At 38.8% G+C, this 23,260-nt stretch overlaps 1 protein-coding gene across 2 annotated transcripts in view; it reads right to left on the reverse strand.

Moving 5' to 3' along the window:
• MCTP2 (multiple C2 and transmembrane domain containing 2) overlaps window positions 1-23,260 on the reverse strand; it is a 123,261-nt gene that overhangs the window by 35,603 nt on the left and 64,398 nt on the right. For both annotated transcript variants that reach the window (XM_061999141.1, XM_061999142.1), the window contains 4 exons: window positions 21,049-21,151; window positions 12,031-12,132; window positions 11,217-11,291; window positions 10,301-10,420 (listed from right to left, as the gene is read on the reverse strand). In XM_061999141.1, coding sequence (XP_061855125.1) covers window positions 10,301-10,420; window positions 11,217-11,291; window positions 12,031-12,132; window positions 21,049-21,151 — 400 coding nt within the window. The remainder of the gene's footprint in view (window positions 1-10,300; window positions 10,421-11,216; window positions 11,292-12,030; window positions 12,133-21,048; window positions 21,152-23,260) is intronic.

Raw genomic sequence — 23,260 nt, forward strand, 5'->3', positions numbered from 1 at the left:
TTCAAAGTCAAAGTGTAATGCAGTTATTTCTAATCTGAACAAACAATCGACTACATCTAATGAAAGTTGACAATTGGCTTTGCTACAGAGCTGTGCAGCTCCTCTGTTCCATTAAAAAATGAAAGCTGAAGGAAAGTACAGAAGACAGCAGCTTCTCCCAAAAAGCAAGTAGAAAGTTCTGAACCTGAGCAAGTAGAGTAAATAAAAGCTGTTTTAGGGCAGACTTTTGCTCACGTAAACATGCTGACTTTACAAGGGTAATGTTATGGCTAAAATAAATCAGCATATTAGACTAGTACAAAGCATTACATGTTTTAGATGTTTAGTAACACTTCTCAAAATCACAGAACTGCCTTTAAAGCATAACAAAAAAAACCCACTCAAAATCACACGAAACCAAGGTAAGCTTGACTACAGTGTGGATGTCACAGTTAAGAACAGATTTTCATGGGGAGGGAAGTGATCCAAACTCTCTTGCTGCCATAGGTACTGGTGTAAACTTTTACTGTGACAATAGTCACATTTATTAATAATTTGCAGTACAGATTTTTTTAAAAACAGATTTTTGGAATTTTGCAATCATCCCATTGCTCCAGCTTTATTTCTCAATGAATGCTAAAAAAAATTATTGGAAGAGATGTGTCCTGATTTAGGGTTTTTTTATCATTACTATTGTTATCCTTAAACAACCCAAGAACTTCCTGGTTGCTTAAGACCTACCTCTAAGTCAAAGCACATCTTAGTGAAAGAAACTAAAACAGATCAGGCTTTTAAAAAAATGTATTTGTTCCATAGCTTTCATAATAATCCCCTTTTATTTCAGATTTTGTAAAAGATGCAACTACTTCTAATTTAAAAAAGCCAAAAAACCCCCATCAGAAGTAGAATGTCTTAAGAGAAACCCCTCAAGGTGCACCTGCCTCCAGCATTAAAACCAAAATGTTGCATTACCTTCAAATAGGAAATTTCTTCCAGTTGTCAAGATTTCTGCAACTAGTGTTAGATTAGCGCTGAGAGAACGGGTGAATTAAATTGAAAATAAAATAGTTCAAGCAAGAGAAAGAAAACCTGCCAGAAAAATCTGACAAAAGCCTGAATGCCAGAGCTGGCTCATTCCTGGGGGTCCATCGCCATCTACAGGCTTTTCATCCTCCTCAGGAATCCTGCTGCTCCTACTCACACAGCATTTGCCCCAAAAAGAGGGCTGAGATTTTTAAATGGTGTTAAATAATACAGGTTTGCCGCAGTTAATGGAGTTACAGTGGTTTAAACCACCTACAGACATGTCTCTACTTATTCCCTTATTAAGGAAAAAGAAAACCTGATTTTGTATTTCATGGGAATGCATTGTTCAAAGATTACATCTCTGTTAAAAGAGAGAGGATTTGTCTTTTTAAAAATGAAAAAAAAAGATAAAAGAAGAAAAAAAACCCCACAAAATGCTAATAAGGTTATTCCACCAATGACAAGGGAGGTGACAGTCAATATCTACAAATTTTTGTAAAACTAGGTGCTTTAAAGTACTTTCTAAGAGGTTCCAGGTCAAAGTAATGTGAATAATGAGACAAAACGAAGCAGATTTTGACCGAGAGAAAATTAATACACTTGGGGTTCTGGGGAAAAAACCCAACATACTAAGAAAGCACATACATTTTTACTTTTAATGACAATATTGCCTTTTAATACATACCATTTTCACAACAGACACTATGAGTTTCTCACACTTTTCTTTCTCCAAAGTTTGAGTTGAGCTGTATATCTTTTTCCACAAAGCTTGCATAATGCAAATCCATGCCAAACTTTAGGAATTTTACACAAAGGCTACTCAAATTCTGCTATTTCCAATAGAATTAGGTAAGTATCTTCTCTCACACCCTTATTTAATGAGTCTCTCACAGATGCAGTGTTCATTAAATGTACAATACTAATTCCATCTTCATTTGCAGTTTCTGATCTAGGAATACAGTGAACTTTCACAAAATGCAACAAGCAAATTTGGAAAGAAAAGTGATTGATTCTAATATGGAGTATTGTCTCTTTAGGAGTAGATAAGCTAGTTTACAAATAAATTTCTCTTGTTTTTTTCAACCTACCAGTCAATTGACAGGAATTACAAATTACTGCTTTCTCACATATTCACAAGATGCTCAAGACATTTAATTTGAAATTCCTCTAAAGAATTTAAAACTGGAAAAAGAAAGACACCAAAAGAGAGAAGTCAGTTTTCAAGCACTGTCCACTTCAGTCTTTCCCACTTTTTTTTTTAGCAGATCCCCAATATCAGGACGTAAGTTTATAAGGCAACAGTAAGAATCGTGTTAATCGTTTCACCTTTGGCATATGCAGGTTTTGCAATTCTATCAAGAGTAAAGGAATCAGTTCTGCCTTCATGGACAGCAAATATGATCTTTTATAAAACAGTTAAATAACAGTAAAAAACAAACAAACAAAAAAAGGTAATTAAATGCTAATCTGTGTTTGGTCTCACAGGCAGAAGAACACAGCATGTCTGCTAATGAGTGGTTAGAAACGAGAGTTCAATATATAAATAAAAACAGCAACAGGCAAGAGTACTATTTTACCATGCTGGACAACGCAAAATAAATACAGGACACATATATATATATAAAATAGAAATAGAAAATACACAAAAACAGCATAAGATCAACAGTAATCTCTCACAAAACTTCAGAACTTCCAAAGACACAGACCTTGTTATATATATTAGGGAAAAAGAAAAAGAGGGGGCTTCATAAATCAAACAGCTAAAGTACAAAACAATAAAAGCAAACTCCAGCCAGACCACAAAGAGGGTTCGCTCTTCATAAACATCAGATCAGGAAGCTAAAATTATTACCAAAGCGCTCTTGTAACTGTCACCTGTGGTGGGTATAATTACAGGCTACTGCTGCAAGCACGCCCACGTCATATGGCAATAAAAGGACCTACAGCTTGCCAAGACCAGGCAGACAATGGAGAACATACACCACCTGACGAGAGCCCAAAAAGATCAGCCAGGGAGACTAATAAAAATGACAGCTTTGAAACAAATGACAAAGCTTCAACCACACACACACACACAAAGACTATATCAAATTAGCTAGAAATGTAAGCGCCGAGCAGAGTTCTCCAACAGGTCACAACTGGAGCAGAAAGACAGTCAGGACTTTCTGTGGGTGCATTTAGTTCAGGGTTTAGCTACAAAGAGCCCTTTTTCATTAGGTTATTGGGATTTTTTGTTTGTTTGTTTTTATTAGATGAAATGCTTGCACATTTGGGCTCGGCAGCTTTCTGGGCTTTCACCGGAGAGTGAAACAGATGAAAACTGTTCTTAATTCATTTCTGGAGATAGGCAGACAGACACGTGTATCTTAATGCAGGTACCTTCTATATCCTAACCGTCTATATACCCTAAAAAACTTAAATTTCTTCCTCATTGCCTTAATTCTTTCCTGCATACACATTCCTGCTGACCAGCTGTAGAGAGGCTCATCCTCCAGCACACCTGGGCTTTTGTGCCTGAATACTTTGGCTATAAAATTTAACACAGGGAACAAAGATAAAAAGTAAAAAAAAACCCCAAAAACATAATACAATTAAAGAGCAAAAGGTAGGAATTTGGGTCTCACTACCACATGCAAGGGAATAATTCCTATGTCATGCATGCAAATTTTGAGTATAAGACACGGAAAGCACCACTATCACTCAAAAAATATGAGCACAGCATAGACTTAAGAGGCAGCTTCCCAACCCTAAAAGCAAGGGACTCTCTCTACAGAGTAAGTACCTTGTTAAGCAGGCCCAGAGGAAATGAGTATTTACTTCTCAGATGCAAAATACAGCTTTGTTTTTATTTTGGAACATTTCATTGGTAAAAGAGCAAATCCCCCAAACCCCTGAGCTGGAAACATAAGACCATCCATCCTTTGTAACATTCAAAAGGATATTTGTACTGGTCTCTGCCCAGTCCCATCTCACCCTGACTCCAAAGCTTCAAACTTTGCTTTTTAAATCTTGTTTATTGTGTTGTCAAGCTTCTAAGTGGTTGTTTCCCTATTAACTTTGTCCTTGTTTGTTCTTGCATTTTTGAAAGAGCTGGAAATAACATGTGTTTACTTTTCTGTGTGTCTCTCAGCATCATCAATATCACTGTTGCTATTCCAGGAATTTTAACTGCTGCAGCAAAGCAAAGCCTGGGATCTCGAGCTTAAATCATATTCCCGGCAACCACAGAAGAATAATACTGGAAATGTAAAAATTGCTGGGAGAAGGGTAAAACCACTCCCTTTAATTGTCTACAGAAGCCTGTTTCTTGTCTGAGCAGTTATTTGCATGTGTCAGGTAACGTGCTCCTCACGGCTTTGCTTGCACAAATGGTGCGTTTTCACAGGCGCTGCCATGAGCAGTGTGGAGGGAGCAGGATGTAAATGTTTCCTCTGTCATTAGGAAAACGCTTTCACTGGGATATAATAGCTCGAAGTAAAAACATACCTCTGATCCAGCCTTTTCACTGGAGTTCAAGACAATAATTTTAAAGATGTGCCTTTGCCAGGGATTTTCAGAGGGAAAGAGGGAAGGAAATGTTAGGGGCTCTGAAGAATTACTTACTAGGTCAAATTCCTGAAACCCTGCCTTTCACTGCTCCTCCCGCACTAGCTCTAGCCTTAAATATGAACACATTTTTGTACCAGAAAGTTATTTTTCAGCTTCCCTATTTAAATAAGAACTGCATTTCTCCCTTTGTGGACTGCTTCTTTAAAACTGTATCAAAACACAAGCTGCAAATGGTCTGAGAAAAGCCTTTAGCAAAAGCTCCACAGCAAAGCAGAAGTAAAGACCATCTCTTTTGCATTAATACTTTTTTTTCTTCTTCTTTTTTAAAGCTTTTTCTTTTTCCATGTTCCCTATTCAGTATTTGAAGAATACTCATTCTTCTCTCTTTAGGATTACATCTATTCATTTTATTTAGCTTTTTAATGTGGAGACATTTTAATCTACCATTACTTTAATGCTGTTCCCGAATAGTTTGGGAACAATGATTTATATTTCGTCTTCAGCTACGAGGATGAAAAATAAGAAGCAGGGGGAGGAAAAAAAGACTATATCCTTCTACTATATCCATGGCTACACATGTAGTCATGGCAGGGTGGTTTGTGCCTACAAAGTATCAGGGAACTGCTTGTCCAAAATTAGTAGACAATTCATACGGAAAAATAAGGAAGATTTTAGGGACACTCATGTGACAGCACATTTTCATTCCCCACCCTATAAAAGAGAGAAATATTATCATCTACTGGTAAACTATGAGCAAAGTCTCAGTTAAAATTAACCTCTGTCGCCTGCTTCCTTGGCCAGAGGTCCAAGAGATGCTTGGTGACTCTGTCTCTTAAGTTACTTGAATTTCATGGCTGCTACTGGTCTCCCTTCTCCATAAATTCTACATGTTCCCTGTCAAACTTTTGTCCCAAAAACTTCCCATTATGGATCTATAACTCCTGTTCCCTTGAGGAAATAATGTAAATAAATAAATAAAAGTCACTGTGTCACAAAACAATGTGCAAGTTACATTGGATGTTTTACACATACATTGTTGTCATGTCCAGGGTTGAATTATGCTTAGTACAAACAGGACTGGAACAGTTTGTGTTTTGCTTGGGAAAGGCTAACTCTAACATGCAGGAGATACTTGTCCACATGCACAATGATTTACCCCAAGTAAAATCTAGAAAGCTTAGATTTTTGAGTTCACAAACGTCTTTCCCAAGGGAAAAGAACATTTCTCTCTTACTGATAAGCAATTAGCAATTTTACAGGATGCTGTCAACAAGCTAATGGCCTTTTGCCTGTAGGTCATCAGTATAAATATAGCCCAGCTCAACAGGGATTAAGAATTGTTCATGTCTAATAAAATGGTTGGTGTCTCCTCTATGAGATGAGTTTAACTAGGCTCAGATCCAGCTCCCACATCACAAGCTTAAGTGGCAGTATGTTAATTGACATACTCGGATGCTCCGAAGTTCATGGGCTGCAGAGCCTAACCTAGCTCTCTGCTGCTACCCCAAATTAGGACTGAAGCAAATTGGCACAGCAAAGTCATGTATGTACAGCCTCACCCAGCTTACCCCATGACTCCTCACACAGCCCAAGAGGCCAGCATCCTTGTGCTCACTGGATTTAAAAAGCTCTGGAGATCTTAATGGGGTGCCAAAATCTCACCTCTGCAGCAAAGAGTTCAAAAGCTTAAGTTTGGTTTTCCTGATGCATCTGAAGCCCCTAGCAGCTCTGCTGGGCATCCATAAGCCCCAGGGCTTCCCTTCTCTTGGCATTACCTGGCTTTTTGGGAAGCCAAAACTGCTCCAAAATGATCCCACTCTTGTCATTTTCCCAACTGCCCAGCAATAAATAACTGCAGCCAGTTTGACCAGAAATATCACACTTCCAACATGTTACTTTGCATCATCATATTTTCTTTCTTTTGCCCATCATAAGGTAATTATCAGACACATTGCAATGGCACTGCAAAATAAATAAATACTGCCTGTGCACGCTGCATTCCTTGTCTGGCTGACCCAGGCTGCCAGCTAGGGCTGAGCCTGAAAAATAGCTCCCACCTGGACCCACCCTGGCAGCAGCCTTGATTAGCAAGAAGCCTAAATCTGATATAGTGGGACATGCTGCCAGTAAAAATGAAGTATGTTGGCATGGGTGAGTGTGCAGGGACCCTGAAGCAAATCAGTGGCGAGTGCTGCCAGTCACACCGGAGGTGCTATGGTGGCTGGTTTCCCATCACTTGCCTGATCCCGTCAATGTCTTTTGCAAGTATCATGCAAACTTGAAAAAAAACCCCATGATAGTAAAAAATCCAGTCAATATATCATTTTAATTTGCACCAGATTATATTTTTTAATGCAATTACTGTAATTTCATTAAATGACATAATTACCATTAATGCAGAGAAAACTGTCAATAGAAGGTGTAATTATGTTGTATAAAATCACAAGCACAATGTGCAATGATGCATAATTCCTCATGAAAATCATTCTGTGATTAAAATTAACTTTTAAAATATTTTTAAATACTTATTGTATAGTAAGAATGATTTGGTTATTATGGGCTTAACTTCCACAATCAGGGAAGAAGGGGGAGCAGAATAGGCAGGGAGTGTTAGCATGTGGAAGGAAGGAAGGGCCAGGAATTCAGTTTAAAAGAGCATCAGAAAGGTAAGAACACAGGTTTTCATGTGGATGAGTGGGAAAAACAGCTTATAATCACACAGATATACAAGATGATTTGGGAGCAGACATTGGACACCAGTAACACTCGACACCAGATGTGTCAGTGGAGAAAGATGTGACAAGAGGAAGGAGTGATGACGACCAGCGTAAGAACACAACCTTCACCCTGGAAACTGTGATCAAATTGCTCAGAGTAGGACATGGACAGTGTCACAGGCACAGAAGAACCATACAGGGATATACTAGATTATGTATGTCTCTAGGTATCTTCAAAATAAAGACCTTTTTGAGAGGCATGTTTCAGTCAAACATATCAGGTTGAATAGAGGCAAATACATAAAATTAAATATGTAGTAGAATGCCTAAAGAGCTTTTTGGTCTTAAAAAAAAAATCTACAAATTCCTCCAAATCCTGAATTGATGGGGAACATCACACAAAGTCTTTTAAAGATCTCTCTCAGTATATAAACACTGTTAACTCTGCAGGCAACAAGCTGATGTGTGACTCTTCTCCAACCCAGGATGTTTTTTCTACCATTTGTGTAACAATTTACACCAAACTCTTTGTGCACATGGCCAATGGCATCAAAAGTGAAATATGATTTTTCTCCTTGCTTTCCCCTTTCAGTCCTCCTTCCAAAAGCTCTAAACATGGAAAATTTCTGAATTTACTTATGGCTGAGAGGCCCAATCAGTATCCTCTCTGTCAATGCAATTAATTCAGATTAAAAATCATCAGATTAAAATTGCACAATCCATTAAAATATTATCTTTTTCTGCATTTAAAAAAGTGGATATAGTCACATGTTCTTGGATTGTCTCTGCTCACCATCAGGAACTAAGAAAGAAATTCAGCTAGGGATGATGTATCTTATAAATGAGAAAGCATGGTGATAGCATTTTTCTCATTCACTTGTGTCCTGGTGATAGCATTTTTCTCATTCACTTGTGTCCTGCCTGTGCCATCCTCCCTTTATTTCCTCTTTATCTATCTCTCTCTTGTGCATCCAGAAGTAGCAGCTAATGGCCTTGTCACACTCCTGAGCTGTCAGCACTAATGGGGAGGGAGGGGCACTGTAATAAAGACTAAAACAGGAAGGTGTAAGATACCATGTCCTCGCCTATTGCCATGCTCTGATGATCTTTTACAAATATTTTTTTCTGTCTGGCAGTGGCTTTTGTCCAATTGCTAAAGAAAACAAAGTTCATATGATCATACTGTCTGCTTGTCTTCCTCCTCCTCCCTCCCTTGGTTCCACCATGAAGGAGGCATTTTACGATTTGAGGGCCTGGCTGGCAGTTAAGCTACCATCCACAGTTTCACAAACACAGATGAGAACTGGGTGAGAAGCTTTGTGTATGTGGAAAAAAAAAATCATCTAGATTTCAATTTTTCTTTGCAGAAGAAACCTGTTTTAATCATTCTTGCAGTCTTGTGTTTTCATTTCTTTTCCACTACCCACTTTCTGTCAGGAAACCAGGGTATTGTGGTATCCAGTAGAGATGTTAATAATCTGCAACTTGTAACCTTCTACCTTTGTGCTAATCCTCCTTTTCACTAGGAAACAATTCCTTTTTCTGCAGATGCACTTTCCCATCTTCTCATTTTCCTGCCTCTCCAGCACCTTCAAGCTATTTCTAAGTCCAGAAAACAGCTGTAACTTGACAAATATTTTGGTACAAAATTTCTCAAGAACATGCCTAAACTTGTGCTGAACAGGGATGGTAGGATGTTGGCACTGGGATTTTACATACATCCCTCCCTTTCCAGCTCCAGCATGCATGACCATCAGATGCATTTGTGCACAACCACAGAGCTCCCTTGCACAGCCGTACTTGCTTCAGCAAGGTACTATATCTGCTCTGCTCTCCACCAGCTCTTGAACCATGAACTTTAGATATAATCTAAAGAAGCTTCAAGCAACAGGAATAGGAAAAAAAATTACAGATAAAAGACCCTCTCATCCTACCTACTCTCACATGCAAGTCATCTCTCTAACCTGCAGGGTAAAAGGCAGCTCCTGTTGTCTTTGCTCTGGAGCTTCTTTCTATCAGGGATAGTTCACTTTACTCATCTGTAGCAAACACACTGAAGTGTTTTCCTCAGAAGGACCTTTAAGTGACTTATAATTCACAGACAGTAAAAGGTGGGGGAAATCTTGGAGATGTAGCCCTTATTTTGCTTAATAAACAGTCAATTCAAAAAACTTTCCTTCTGCATGCTGGACCACCACAAAACGATTTTGCAACCTTTAATGGCATGCCAAACATTTCAAGCATGAAGAAAATGTCACACTGCAGAATAAAAAGCAGGCAAAACCTTTTTGTGCTTGAGTGGATTATGAGAAAACTGCAAATGGGGTGTTTACTACCAAGAGGAAAAAAGGAGAGCTAAAAAGTGGGACAAGCAGGTAGAGAACTTGGCTTTTCCTTTTCTTTTTCCTGCTGTGTTGTTTTGTTTGGTTGGTTGGTTTTTTTTAAGGAACATATTATTACCATCAAAAGAATAGATTTGCAACAGGCAATGTCAGCAGAGCTTCTTACATGCCATAGGCACACAGGCAAGAGAAGGCACTGATAACCTGCAGCAAAGTGCCTCCTCATTGCACCAGAAGATGGAAAGGTCAAGAACCATCAGCTCACTGCATCAGCCAAATCAAAGGCATCTCCCCTGCATCACCTTCTTGGCCACCACCTCTCTTCTTTACTACCACTGAGTTGCCATGTTTTAAAAGAAACAAACAAAAAAATCTAGAGTCATCACATGGTCACAGCCTTTATGGTGTGGCATCACCCACTACTGACGTGGGCTTCCTCAGTGCAGGTTGGTGAACACTTCTGCACTAAGCAAAGAAAAGCTGTTCCTAAAAGTCTAATTCCCACATCCATCAGGCCCAATGTGGCCCAAGCTGCCTTGAAACGCAACAACACTGCAGCTGTGTAGCTACAAAACACCAATAACAGCAAACGATAAAGGGCTTTACACTGGTGGAGAGAAGGGCATGGTAACACTCGAGATCTTATATCACTTAGCTGCATGCAATAAAAAGAAGAAATCCACTTACCACAAATGCTATCACGCTCTTTACTGTGGACTCCCAGAGAAAGCAGCTCCGAAGGAATTGTATTGTATTCCATATTGCCATGGTGATTTTTTTCACGCGATCAACATTTCTTGATAAGATCTGATAAATAATGAGTAGGAGGAGGGGAGGAGAAGAGGAGTTTAATCAAACACTCTAATATCCTACTATTGCTTCAAAAACAGGGATAATTTAAGATACAAATGCATGCCAGGACACATATTACAAATAAAGCCTCCATTTCAGAGGCACACTTCAGCTCCTGTCTGCTTTCTGATTACACCCAAATCTTTCAGATTTTCTTCAAACCTTAGAAAAACCGAAGGAAAAAAAAAAAAAGCACATCTTGTAAATAGAATGGCTAAAAACCCTCTACCTTCATTCTCCTTCAATTTTCAAAATACAGCAATGTCTCAGGAAAAGGGCCAGAGAAAGTAATCACAACATTGAAACCTATGAAAACTATGGTTTAGTCCATAGAAAGAAACAGGGACTTTTAGCCTTATTATAAGGTACCTTTACTTATTTTTTTTAAAAGGATAATGGCCATTGTTCTAAAATCCTATGGACTTTTAAACTAACTTATTTAGACCTGTGTTTCTTTCTTCCTAAAGAAAGGAATAAAGCTCTTGAGCTTCAGGTGCTGCGAACTGTGTAACATCCACAGCTATCATTTTCCCCACTCTAAAGCAACGAAGCAGAACTACTGATGCAAACAAGAGATCAGAAAGCAATTTCGTGTCAACACAAACAAACCTTTTAATATATACAGAAACACGCAGAATGTACAAGTGTTCAGCATTTTATGCATAAATAGGTTTTGTTCTTGCAACTGTGCCACAGTAATTCAAATCTTTCCAAAAGAGATGCGAGAACTTAGCCCAGATACAATTTTCACCTTTTTAGAAAATTTGCAGTTCTCCTCAGTAAAGCGCTTTTCTCGGGGTTTGAATGTCCTAATACTTGCTTTTACCTAAAAAAAAAAAAAACCCAAAAATCAAACCAATTAATAAAACCATAAAACACTGAGGTTTCAGTTTATTTCAGCTTTGTATTATCAGCGTTTAGAAATTTCAGGGTCTTTCACTCTTTTCAGTCTCTAGAGGACTTGCTCGGAGAAATGTGGAGGAGTTAAACTGGGAAAGGCTAGACTCAACTTCAGCATGAGCAGAGCTGTGGTGCAGCTCACCATGGCCTTAATAAATAGAACTTAACTGGGTAAAAGGCTGTAGGGCATAAACAAGTGAGACTGACTCAGCCACCTAGAAAGTAAGTGTACCTTGTCCATGCCTCATTAATTTTCCTGTCAACACCCTGGGAAAAGAACATCAAGGGTCAGCTTTTTGGGAAGGAAGTAGGTGTTAAAAGTAATGTATAATAATCTAAACATTAAGCCCTTTTTTTGGATGCTGCCAATGAAACCTTGACATACAGAAACAGGCACCTCCTACGTAAGGTGCTTGTGGGTCCCTTGTCAGTTCAAAAATGGCCCTGCATTGTTCCATGACCTTGAGGGGCAATCACAGAGCTTTGATGTCCCAGTACTTCTTCATCCAAGGCACAAAGCACCCCTCCATCACCAGATATAACCAGCTCAGGACTTTTCTTGCTTGGCTTCTGGTTTTTAAAGGACCCCCACTTCCACTCCCATCCTTGCAGATTCACACTTTTCTCATACTAGTGATAAGCAAAGAGAAAATATTTCAGCTTACAGGATTAAACAGGACATCCAGCTCCAAGTAAATTACTCCTTTTGAAGCACGTTCCAAGTCTTTATTCTTCAGCGTGTAACAACTTTGTTTACCGTTTCTAATCTATGGTTTAGGAGCGGGAGGGAGAAAAAGCATCAATATTTTCCCATCTGTAGTTCACAATATAACTCAAAGACACTACGAACAAACAAATAAATAACTAAAACTCAGGCACAAAAAAAACAACAAACCCTCCCCAAACCCTGATAATATACTTGGAGACTGAAATACAAAAATGACCGTTGGATTAGAGACCTATAAAATTGCAGATTAAATCTCTTATGGTCCAACTTTAATTTACAGACCTTGTACTTTATAGTAGAGCAGCGCACGCAATAACCAGTCTGAAAATTCTGCCCTGGAAGCCAGTGAGTTGATGGGAAGTAATCAGCCTCTGTTATTACAGGTTTAAAATGGGATTTTTCTTCCAAAGTTCAGAAGAAGAGCTACAAACAACAACTTACCTGCCTACTGCACACTCCAGCACACAAATCTACTTCTTAATGCTCGGTTTATTGCAAGGTTGTCAAATTATTACCCAGGAAACAAACACAATCCAAAGAAACTAATCAGCTTAAGGGGAGCAAATGCTAACGTAACAAATGTTCAAAATTAACTAATTCGTGTAAAAGACTTCTCCCCCTACCCCATCCCTGAATTTCACGACCATTTCTAGGCTCTAATCTGCTGCTTGGCCCTATCTCATTAAATGCCTATAAAAAAAAAATTACCAACCCAAAAAAATCGCCCTCCCTCACCATTTTGTAAACTATTTGGCTCAAATCAAAAGCATTCTCTCTTCAAAAAGTGATGGCAGAAATGTATTTATTATACACAGTAGGATATGTATTGATTAAACATTTGGCTTTTTAGGATGCAGACCAGTTAATTCTAAACAGCAGTAACATAAAAACTGCAGCTTACCAAAAAGCTACATTCACAGACTGCAATGATCAAAGATTAAAGATAACGGAGGAAATTTGGGGGCATGAAATTGCAACCATATTTAAAACTGCTATTGCTGCTCTGGCATTAAGAAGGCAATCATATAAACCATGGTAGGAATGGGTAAGAGTGAGGGGAAAGAAAAAGGCATAATGGGAACCAAGTGATTTCATGAGACAAGGGAAGGGTCACTTTCCTTCCCAATGTTCTCCACCCTTTCCATATCAAACAGCTCATCAAAGGGTAGATGGGTTTTCTGGCTAATGGTTGAAAGGGACAAGAGCTCTCACAAGGACTGACTTCACATCTTGAATGGTGTCCAACCAGGAACTTCAACTTTTAACTAAGTTCTCATCCAAAGCTTTACTTAACAGAAAGCTGGGAGTTATGTAGTCATACGTAGAATTCATTCAATAACAATATATCATAAGAATGACAGGCACTGCACTAAACTGATCATTAAGCACCTCTGCTTCACTGCAAGAGAGTACACATAGGGTTGGAGATGGTGGCAAAGGATGCTGTAGCATCCAACAAAGGGAGAGACAAAAATCCCCTATTTTGCAGATTTGCAGGGTCCAATAACCTGCAGCCCCAAAACAGAAGAGCTACTGAAGTGGCTAGCCCCATTTCTGGACCCAAATGGACTACCATCAGAAGGTCTCCTGGCCAACTACCACACACAGTATCATCATCTCAACATGAAGGATTCTGCTGTTTCATCAGTTTGGTTTTCCCACACTCCAGCAAAGGTAAATCGGAATTTTAAAAGCTATTCAATAAAATAATCCCAAACTTTACTTTGAAACTAAAGATTCTGTTGATTTTCCCGATTAACTGAAAAATAGATTTACTGATGGTAGACATATAGGGCCAGAAAGACTAGGTTTGACATTGTTATCCCCTTGGGCCAAGGAGATGCCACTATTAGCAGGTTCAGACTGAGCTTTGATTCATGGACTCTCCTGCAACAGCATAGAAGGTACAGAAAAAGGAAATGAAATGCTGTCACTACTGAGGTCCAAGTCTGATACCATGGTATTCTGAACACAAACAAATGCTTAAGACTTTTTTTTTAAGAGCTAGCGCCAAATCAAACATTTTGGGTGTGTCGGCAGGTGCGTTCACACAGTGAGTTTCAAATCAGCAGCAAATAACTTCCATCTCTGTGTTAGGAAATAGGGGTTGATATGGAAAACTTTTAAAATGGTGCCATTATGGTTGCTGCTGCTCTAAAATTGAACAGGGTAGAAAACGAACAGTGAAGAAAGTAACACAGTGAAAGCACAGTTCTACAGTCAGCTTAATTTGGCATGTTTAATGTCAAGTGTTTGACTTGTTAGGTAAAAGATGCACAGTTATAACTTGGCCAAAAACTAAACAGTCATACAGACACCTTAGCTTTTGACCTTCTTCAGAGGAAAATAAGCACAAGAGAGAAGAACAACCGGCTATGAAGTGACATGTATCCATTGCATTTTCATTTGTATGAAAAGGAAAAAAAATCTGAAAATATGTCAAACAGAAGTATCTCTTACAGTTTTGGCAATGTGCTGAACCAGCACAGTTCAACAAAAGGTGTAGGGTAATTCTAACACCCATGACTGCATAGAGATTCGATCGGTGGCATGTCTCAACCGTGCTCAGAAGAAAACATGCAAAATAGCTTTTAATACTCTTCATTTTCCTTGCATGCTGTTCTTGGGCCAGAGTTCAGATTCTGTTCAATGTCTCCCTCAATCTCAAGAGACAGCCAGTCATATTAATTTCATTTTGAATCTATTTCTTTCTCTCTGGGTACTTTTCCACAGACTCTGGTGCTCACAAAGACTCCTCAAATGCTCTCTCCTGCAGTAGAAAAGGTGAGCAACCAGGGCTGGGGTCCTAGGATGAGCCTCAATATCAGAAAAATCACGTTTCTTCTCTCAGTCAAACACCTTTTGCTATATACTTGATTTCACTCAATGAATATTCCTGATAGTTACGTTTAAAATAGATTATCTTTCCTATGAATGCTTACATCTACTTATGTAAAAAGGGAAGGAAAGGAATATTCAAATTAAATGTGAAAACATCTGCAGGAGAGGTCCTTAAACAGATATAATCCATATTACTCCTTTATTGATGATGTTTTATATCCTTACAGGATACTAATGCCTGCATCCTCTGAAAGCTCCTTAATAGCTTATAGCATACTGGGGCTCAGTCACCAATCAAGACTGCCCATAACCATGTGATTAACAAGAGGACATTTGTGTCTATCCCACTGCCATGCTTCACTTTGCAAGGTCACCATCAGGAAACTTCTGAAAAACCAGTCAAGATTTGCATCCCATGGGAATTGCTGGTATTTGGGGCATTTCTCTGTTCTGAATTAACACAGAGTGACAAAACAGCAGTACCAATATTTTCACAGAACAATTAATATATTCTGTATCACAGTCCCTCCTCCATAGAGGACCACACAAAGGAAAGTATCAGTTGTAAGAAAAGCTAAAATTCTTGGTACATTAACCATTTAAACCTACAGAGGCACTTTAGACAGAGGCAACTTCTGGCAGTGCTTTAACTGAAGGAAGCACTCAGGTACGTGAGACCACCGTACAGTCAAGGCCCTAAGTGCACCGAGTTCCTTTCAAATGAACGAATATATTTGCCAAACTCTTCCCACAGATGTCCCCAGTAAAACAAATGTGACTAAACACAGTATTGATGTAGCCAGCCAATGCTAAATCTATTAAGCAACAACCTTCTGACCGCTTGGGAATTTTAATGAAATAGCTAAAGCCGAGATTGATATGACACAAAACACGGAGAAGACAGGACCCTTACGCAGCAAAGGGTGTTTTTTCATTGCTCTTGTCTCAAAGAAATATGGTTTAGTGGCTTTTTTTTTACATTGATTTTAAGAAAACTTCACTCTGTATCCAGCTTTGATGCAGATTCAATGTCATATATTGATGACCTGACAGAAGAACGCTGGGTTAAACCTCTGTACATCAACACCCGTGACGTGCGGAAAGGGTAATGGCTACTCTCCAAGGGTAATTCATCTAAAGCATTTGGGACCTCTGATATTCCTACTTGAGCTCATTGCTGATGCACAATGTCATACCATTTGCCCTGAATAACATAAAGCTGTCTTATAATACACACACCTACCCTTATCAAAGGACGTATTTCCCCAGGAAAAGATGAAAGGAAGCCACATATTTGATCCACCTGGACATGAAGAAAGAGGTTTTTTGCTTCTCCTCAGTCTTGTAATATACCTTGATTTGATTTTGTATGAAATGCCCATTCATTCCAAAACATTTGGCCCAAATCGTTTAACTTTTAACAATCTTCCATTGGATATAAAGTAGGATGGAAATTTGGGTTCTTGGCAGCAGATTGATAATCAAAGACCAAATAGACACAAAACTCATGCTCTGAAAGCAAACAAGTAGTCACACAAGACCTTCCAGGCAGTCCGAGGAGCAGCTGAAAACCCTGGGAGCACAAGAATCCTAGGTAGGACTCGAGCAAAACGTTCCTACTGGTGCCATTTCAGTGAGTTGTCCACGATCAGGGGAGAATTGAATTTCAGAGACAAGATGGTGTTTGTTTCTGGAAGAGATGTAGAAGTTTTTTTTCCCCCCCATTCCAAATTTTCTGGCTCATGATAGAAGTCAGAACAAACAACCCCCCCTCACAGCTGCCTCTGTTGCATGAATGCAGCGTTTTCACTTGTTTCAAAGTCTGCAGCTTTCTCCCGGAAAAGGCTGTGCCCTTATGGTCAAGTGCTAAGTAATTGCAATCATCAGGTGTCTGCTCTCTGAATCCAGACCATGTTTTAGATAATTAAGCTTGTGAAAAGCATGACACTTGTTTTCTGTGTATCACTGGATACTAACCTTGCTTGGCACTTGAAAATATTTCATAGACCTCTTCCTGTTTGCTGAAAAAAAAAAAGGGTGCAGCTCAAGTCTACTCGGAGCTGATAATTCAGCAGATAAGAACCATTCCATTCTGCGATACAACTTCACTCAAAGCTCTTTCTACACGAGGATTATTTGATATACTCTGCTTTCAAATTCATTGAAGCACACTGTATGCTCCCATGTCTCTAATAACTTGCAGCCTTCTAGGAGATCAGAGTCTCTTGAAGCAAAACAAAAAAGACAGACCCTCACAAAGAGAAACACGGTTACTTTTACTAAGATCTAGGGCACAAAGGAACACAAAGATGGAAAGGGCTTCTTTGATAATTAGTCCCCCAAAACCTACAAAACTTCTAAAACTTCTAAACCTATCAAACTGCTTTCTTGAAGCAATGAAGTTTTTGCCCTACTTCTCCGTTCCCCTGGATCTTCTTCAGTTTCGAGCACAAAAGCCTGCTCTCTTCAGTGGTGTAAATGGTCTTCCCTTTCATTCCTCAGGCTCTGAGAATGCCATCTCCCTCTCAGCCCAAAGATTAGGCAAGCCAGACTCTGGCAAGAGGGTGATCCCTTTTGCTGAATATCCTGGTAGCACTAATCTGTATCTTCCCCAGTTTAAATTGTGCTTCTGTGAACGTGTCTGACCAGAGCTGTGTTTCAGATGATTTCATTTGACATGTTTTAGAGGAGGACAGTACTTTGATGTAAAGGAGCACAGGGGGGGAAAAAAAATACAATAGGATGATATTAACACAGAAAAGGTCAAGATAAAATGCAAGCAAATAACCACTGCTCTCCCTCTGTCCCCCACCTACCTAACAAAGAGAGAGAATTCTAAACTCAGTGTAATACTATCAAAATCAATGTCTTTCCAGTGCATTATTAATAGAGTTGTATGAGAGACAAAGCAAACTGTGTATTCATCCAATATTGCTCTACTGTGCATTTCAAACGAATGTGAAGCTTTCAGCTTCATCCATTATCTGACACCTTAAAAGTCTTCTCATGTTGCCCAATTCTTTGTGTTTCTTATTTGGTGCCTGCAGTAAGTCTAGATCACAGTCAAGGATGAACGTAAAGCCTAAGGAATTTCACCATTGCTGAGGGATTTTTTGTGCAATAAGGTTATTTGTGTGCTAATGTTAATGTGATAATGAAGGTGTACACATGTTTGCAAAACGCCAGTGTAAGACTCCTGAACACATTTAAACCAAAATTCCTTGTCAAATTAATTAAACATTTCACTTCCTTCCAACATATACTTTATTCAAGGCGATTTTTCATTAAGAAAAGAGTCTAGTCATCCATGAACAATTCCTGAAGTAAACTTACTTCATGTGCTGACAGCTCACAAGTCAAACTTGTGCATTTTTAAAAGAAAAAGACAAAAAAAAGGCTTCTATTTTCAAAAGAGAATTTTATGCAAGGCAAACATTAGGTCTGATTACCTAGGAGAAATTAAACTTATACGATTTGTGATGCTTCCTAGGGTCTTTAACTATTGTTCTCTTTCAGCATATTTATCTAAATGGTTCAAAGGATACATTCAAATTTATAGTGAAAATGACAACATGCATCGAAGTTCCCGTTTCAAGAAAAAGAGCTTTGAAAGTTACAGTTCTCTGAGCAGACTAAGTTAATAGGTGCAAAATGTTTTTTAATCAGAAGCAGAGACGAATATATTTACATTAGATTTGACTGAAATAGGAGGCAGAGAAGTTTGGACAGGAAGGAAGAAGATCAGTTGGCAAGGGAAAGCACAAACAATTTTGATTTTATTTTTTTGTCTCGAACCTTGGACAAAAAAACCCCTACACTGAATAGTTTGGACATTACCACACACATGCACTCTCCTTCTCTGCCTTGTTACATGTTTCCTAAGGGACACTTGACAAATGCCTATAAAATCAACAGAAAATCCAAATCTAACATCTTCTCACTGTGAGCCCACACAGCCTGCTGCCGATCATGCAGACCATTTGGCAAGCACTGGATCTGCAGGAGAGCAGCTGCTCCAGCCACTCTCTTCCAGTAACATCAGAGATACGAGGACTTGGGGAAAAATTAACCAAGTGATCAAAAACGGAATAAAAGATGTTAAGAGGTTTTTTCCTCCCTGTAAACACCAAATCATCCTCCATGCCCAGCTGACTCTAACATTATTCTAAAACCGAAGATATTGACCACTCAAAGCAGACAAACCATCTAAAATATCCCCAGCCTCAAAAAGAACTTGCAGTTTGAGCCACAGAGGGAAGAGGACTTCAAGGTACATGACAGTGTGTGAGGTACCAAGACCTCTGTATTTACTCCTCGGCTTCTATAGCTTAGAGTTCTTATATCCCCAAATTGCAGGGGGTCCCCTGTTCTGGACTTCAGTACAACTTGGAAAGAGCACATGGTGGATGAAAACAAACATTTTCGTAATGAGATTCAGAAGTCACATTGCTTTTAATTCACATACACAAGAAATACACTTATTTAGTCAAAATAATAACAAAACTGGAGCATATTAGCCTATTTCTTTACCACTATAAAGCATTCCTTAGGTTGGGATCATATCCTCTAAGCCAGTTCGAGGGGTTTCTGGGCAGTTCATTATTTATTTGGAAATGTCAAATATTTGTAGTTCCCATCTCTGATCTTGATTGGTTCCTTACCTAAACTATGCTGACTCTGTGGGGGATTATATGGCCTGCTTTGATCAGAAGAGACCTTTGCTTTCCCTCTAGAAATCTCCCATTTCTCCAGACTCTGCAAGGACAGAACCTCCCTAACCCATTATTGTACTTCTGCCTTTCCTTCAGCAGCCCACCTCTAAAACTCAAAGACAAGCTCTTGCCTTAACCAGGAAAGAAGTGTGCCATCCTTTCTGTAGAGGTGAATACGCTTTCATGGGGATGTTTCAAAACAATACTGCAATTTTGTAGTCGGCCACTTCAATCAGAATTCACTGTTTGCCTGTTCCAGAGTGCTATTACCCACAGCATCACTGTGCATTACCAAAAGCATCTCACTACTGCATGGATCACCTGGATGCCATTATATATGGCAAGCATGAATATTTGTACAGGGCTCCACATAGTACTCACTACAGAAATACCCGTCACACACTCTCCTCTGCACAGGGAACCTATTGCCAAAAACCAGTGCCTCAAAACTCAAGGAAACCCCCATGCTTCCAGTTAAACATGTTTATATTACATGACTGATATAAGCACAAGAGGCCCACGATGTTTCAAGCCTCATCTTGTAATTCATGTAATAAAAGACACAGCCTAGAAAGTTCTTCCCAGTCATTACTGCAGGACTTCCCCTCTGTGATACTGCACATACACATGGAGCTGTTTACATCCTCTTGATCTGGTTTACTCCACTCTATTATTACCAGCCTTGTTCCAAAATTAAATAAGTCTTACCAAACACAAAGCAGTTTCTCCCCCACTTATTTATTAACGTCTTTTAATGGCCCTTTTATGTTCCCCTCTCTTTAGCTTGGCCTTTTTTGGCCATTTCTGAAAAAGCTTCAACTCCATCTCTAGAGCAACCACTTTCCCCTGAGCTCTCTTTGTTTCCAGTTTTGATTTTATACTCCCATGGTAGCACTCACTCTTCACATATTTGTTTACAGAACAAAAGCCACCAGTCTTTAAAAGCACTATGGAGTAGAAAACACCCCTTTTAGGTAATTTTATTCAGCTGTGCCAATAACAACAGCTATCTCTAGTCAATCCTACTGTGATGTGCAATTACTTTCTTGGAGTAAAAAAGAAGCAAGACAGAACAAAGACATGCTTAAAATGTTACCTTCAGAACATGATGAAACACACAGAACAACTCAATTATGTTTTCAGACCTACATGGCATATAGTACTGATGAAGTACAGACACTTGTATAATTTTCATTCCAATCAACCAAATTTGTACTAAAATGGGCTGGCAATACTTGTTATGCTAAAGAGAGCTATAAACAGTGCCAACTAAAGCATATATAGATCACAAAACCTGTTTATCTCCAAATCTGTGTTGCTTTGTGCTATGAGGAAAAGAAATGCAACTCATTCCCATCAAAAGCATCAATGTTTGAATGATACATGAGGCTAAGGTAACTTACAGACAGCAAAGGGATAGCAACTTTTCCAAGAAAATCAGGCGGTTTGTCTCCATCTTCATCAAACACTGTCACTTCCAGAACATCATGAATGTCTTTGATAGGGCTGGAATAAAAATGGGGACACATTAAAAAGAAATAATATTTGATACACACACCCCCACACAAAGAATCTCCTCCACAAAGATCTGAGAATACTGTTTGACTAATTAAGTTTCTATTACCCTGGAGTATAAAACTAGTATTTAATTAAATTCCCCCCAAAATGAATCAAATGATGGATATTCCCCAAGCTTTCCCCTAATGTCTCAGTCCTATAAATAGGTGAGGAAAATAACTACCAAACAGTGCCAATTTTTTGTATATTGTTGAGAACTGTATAAAACCTCTAACAGACAAAGCTGGTTACTGGGAGAGGTCAAGGGCTGAATTAAAAATCAGGCTTCAGGACATTAAAAAAACAAACCAGGAAACAAAACTTGTATAACTTCATTTTACTCAGACAATTATCTCCCTTTTAAGGTACTAACAAAACCAATTACTTAAAAAAAAAAAGACCCTATCAACTCTAATTAAAGGCCAAATTTACAATATTTTTGTTCCATTCAGTGCAAATGCTCTACTGATGTGGCAATAAATCCTGTGTATATATCAGATCATTAATAAATCAAGGTCTCGTTTGAAAAAACATTGTAACTATGTGCCTGCAAAAGCATAAGTAAGCGGAGATGACTTATGAGTTGCATTCATTATCTCCTCTTTTCCTTTTTCCACAGGCTAGAGTTAAAGAAAGAGGTAGGTGGTGCAGTGTGTGTTTGTTGTTTAACAAAGTGCAGCTGTTCTGCCCAGAAGGCAGCTGTTTGAGGGTGTTCCTGCTCCCAGAACCTCTGTATGCAACACTGTGGAGTTGCTCCACATGGAGAAGAGACTGAACCTGAAAGCCACCTGGCAGTCTCTCCAGCTAGCAGCCGTAGCATGTTCTGTGATGTTATCCGGTGGCAGCCAAACCACCATGAAATGCACTGCTTTCAAAACATTATGGCTTTAAAAGACATTGGAACCTTGCACTTCTGCAACCATACTTCCATATTTCTGTCTGAGTCATTATCATTTTCCATATGATATAGCTAACAATGGTATCAAATATTAAAACCTCCCAGTGACACACACAGACAAGTGTTGCAGAAAATCTGAATATGATGGGAAGGGCACTCTGGTGGTATTAAATGCTCCACCTGAAATGGATTCACAGAGTACAATCTACACTGCTCCAAATAAATCTAAAATCATCAATAGCTTTTAAGGTATTAAATTGAACTTTTGCTAAGACAAAAATCTAAGGAGAGATGTGAGAGGCCGAGTGGCTCCAGAGATTTGCTGCTTGGACTAGCCATACAACAGCAATAAGAAAGTTAAAGAGAATCTGTAGTAGACATTTCTGAGACCCATAGGAAGCATAGACACAAACTTTCTTTTTAAATAAAATAATTTGGGAATCCTGTTAGATTTATTTTGTTGGCTGAACATCCAACAAGACTCGTGTGTTGGCACAACCTCAGAATAAATACTGATGAGTGGAAGCTTCTTGAGAACAACATAAGAGGCAAGGACTCCAGGAATCCATGAATTAATCATAAAACCAGCAAGGTACTTCTGTCACAGAGGTCAGATACTTATTATTGTGTTTGTATCCAGCCCAGTATTTATGAATGTTGCTTTTGCAAGAAGTCCATCGTTCTTAAATCTTCCTTCCAGTGGAGAGGTGCAAATATCATAAATGCTCCATTGCCAGCCCTCACAGTTGCTTTCCTTGCCACAAACTAACACAATCTTTGAGACGCTAATCTCAGTTATTCATAAAAATCTTTACCAGCATAGAGATCGAACCATTGTGCTGCCTAAAAGTAATATCTAAATGATCACTTTTAGTATTAATCAAGTCACCAAAAAAAGAGGATACTTTGATTTCCATAGAAATTTAAGCTTCTGATTTGTGGGGTGAGCTGTGTTTGACTAGTTGAAATTCAGAAGATATACCAAGAACAACATGAGCTCTAATTTTCAGCTTTCTTATAAATTAAACAAGAATTCTACCATGGTTTAATGAATCAGATTTTATTTTAAATTACAGAAAATGTAGGCGTGAGTATCTGGTCTCTACTTTCTGTTATATTATCTCTTGGATCCAGCTATGACTCCATTATGTCTAGTCATG

Source organism: Colius striatus, chromosome 7 (assembly GCF_028858725.1).
Source record: "Colius striatus isolate bColStr4 chromosome 7, bColStr4.1.hap1, whole genome shotgun sequence".
Lineage (NCBI taxonomy): Eukaryota > Metazoa > Chordata > Aves > Coliiformes > Coliidae > Colius > Colius striatus.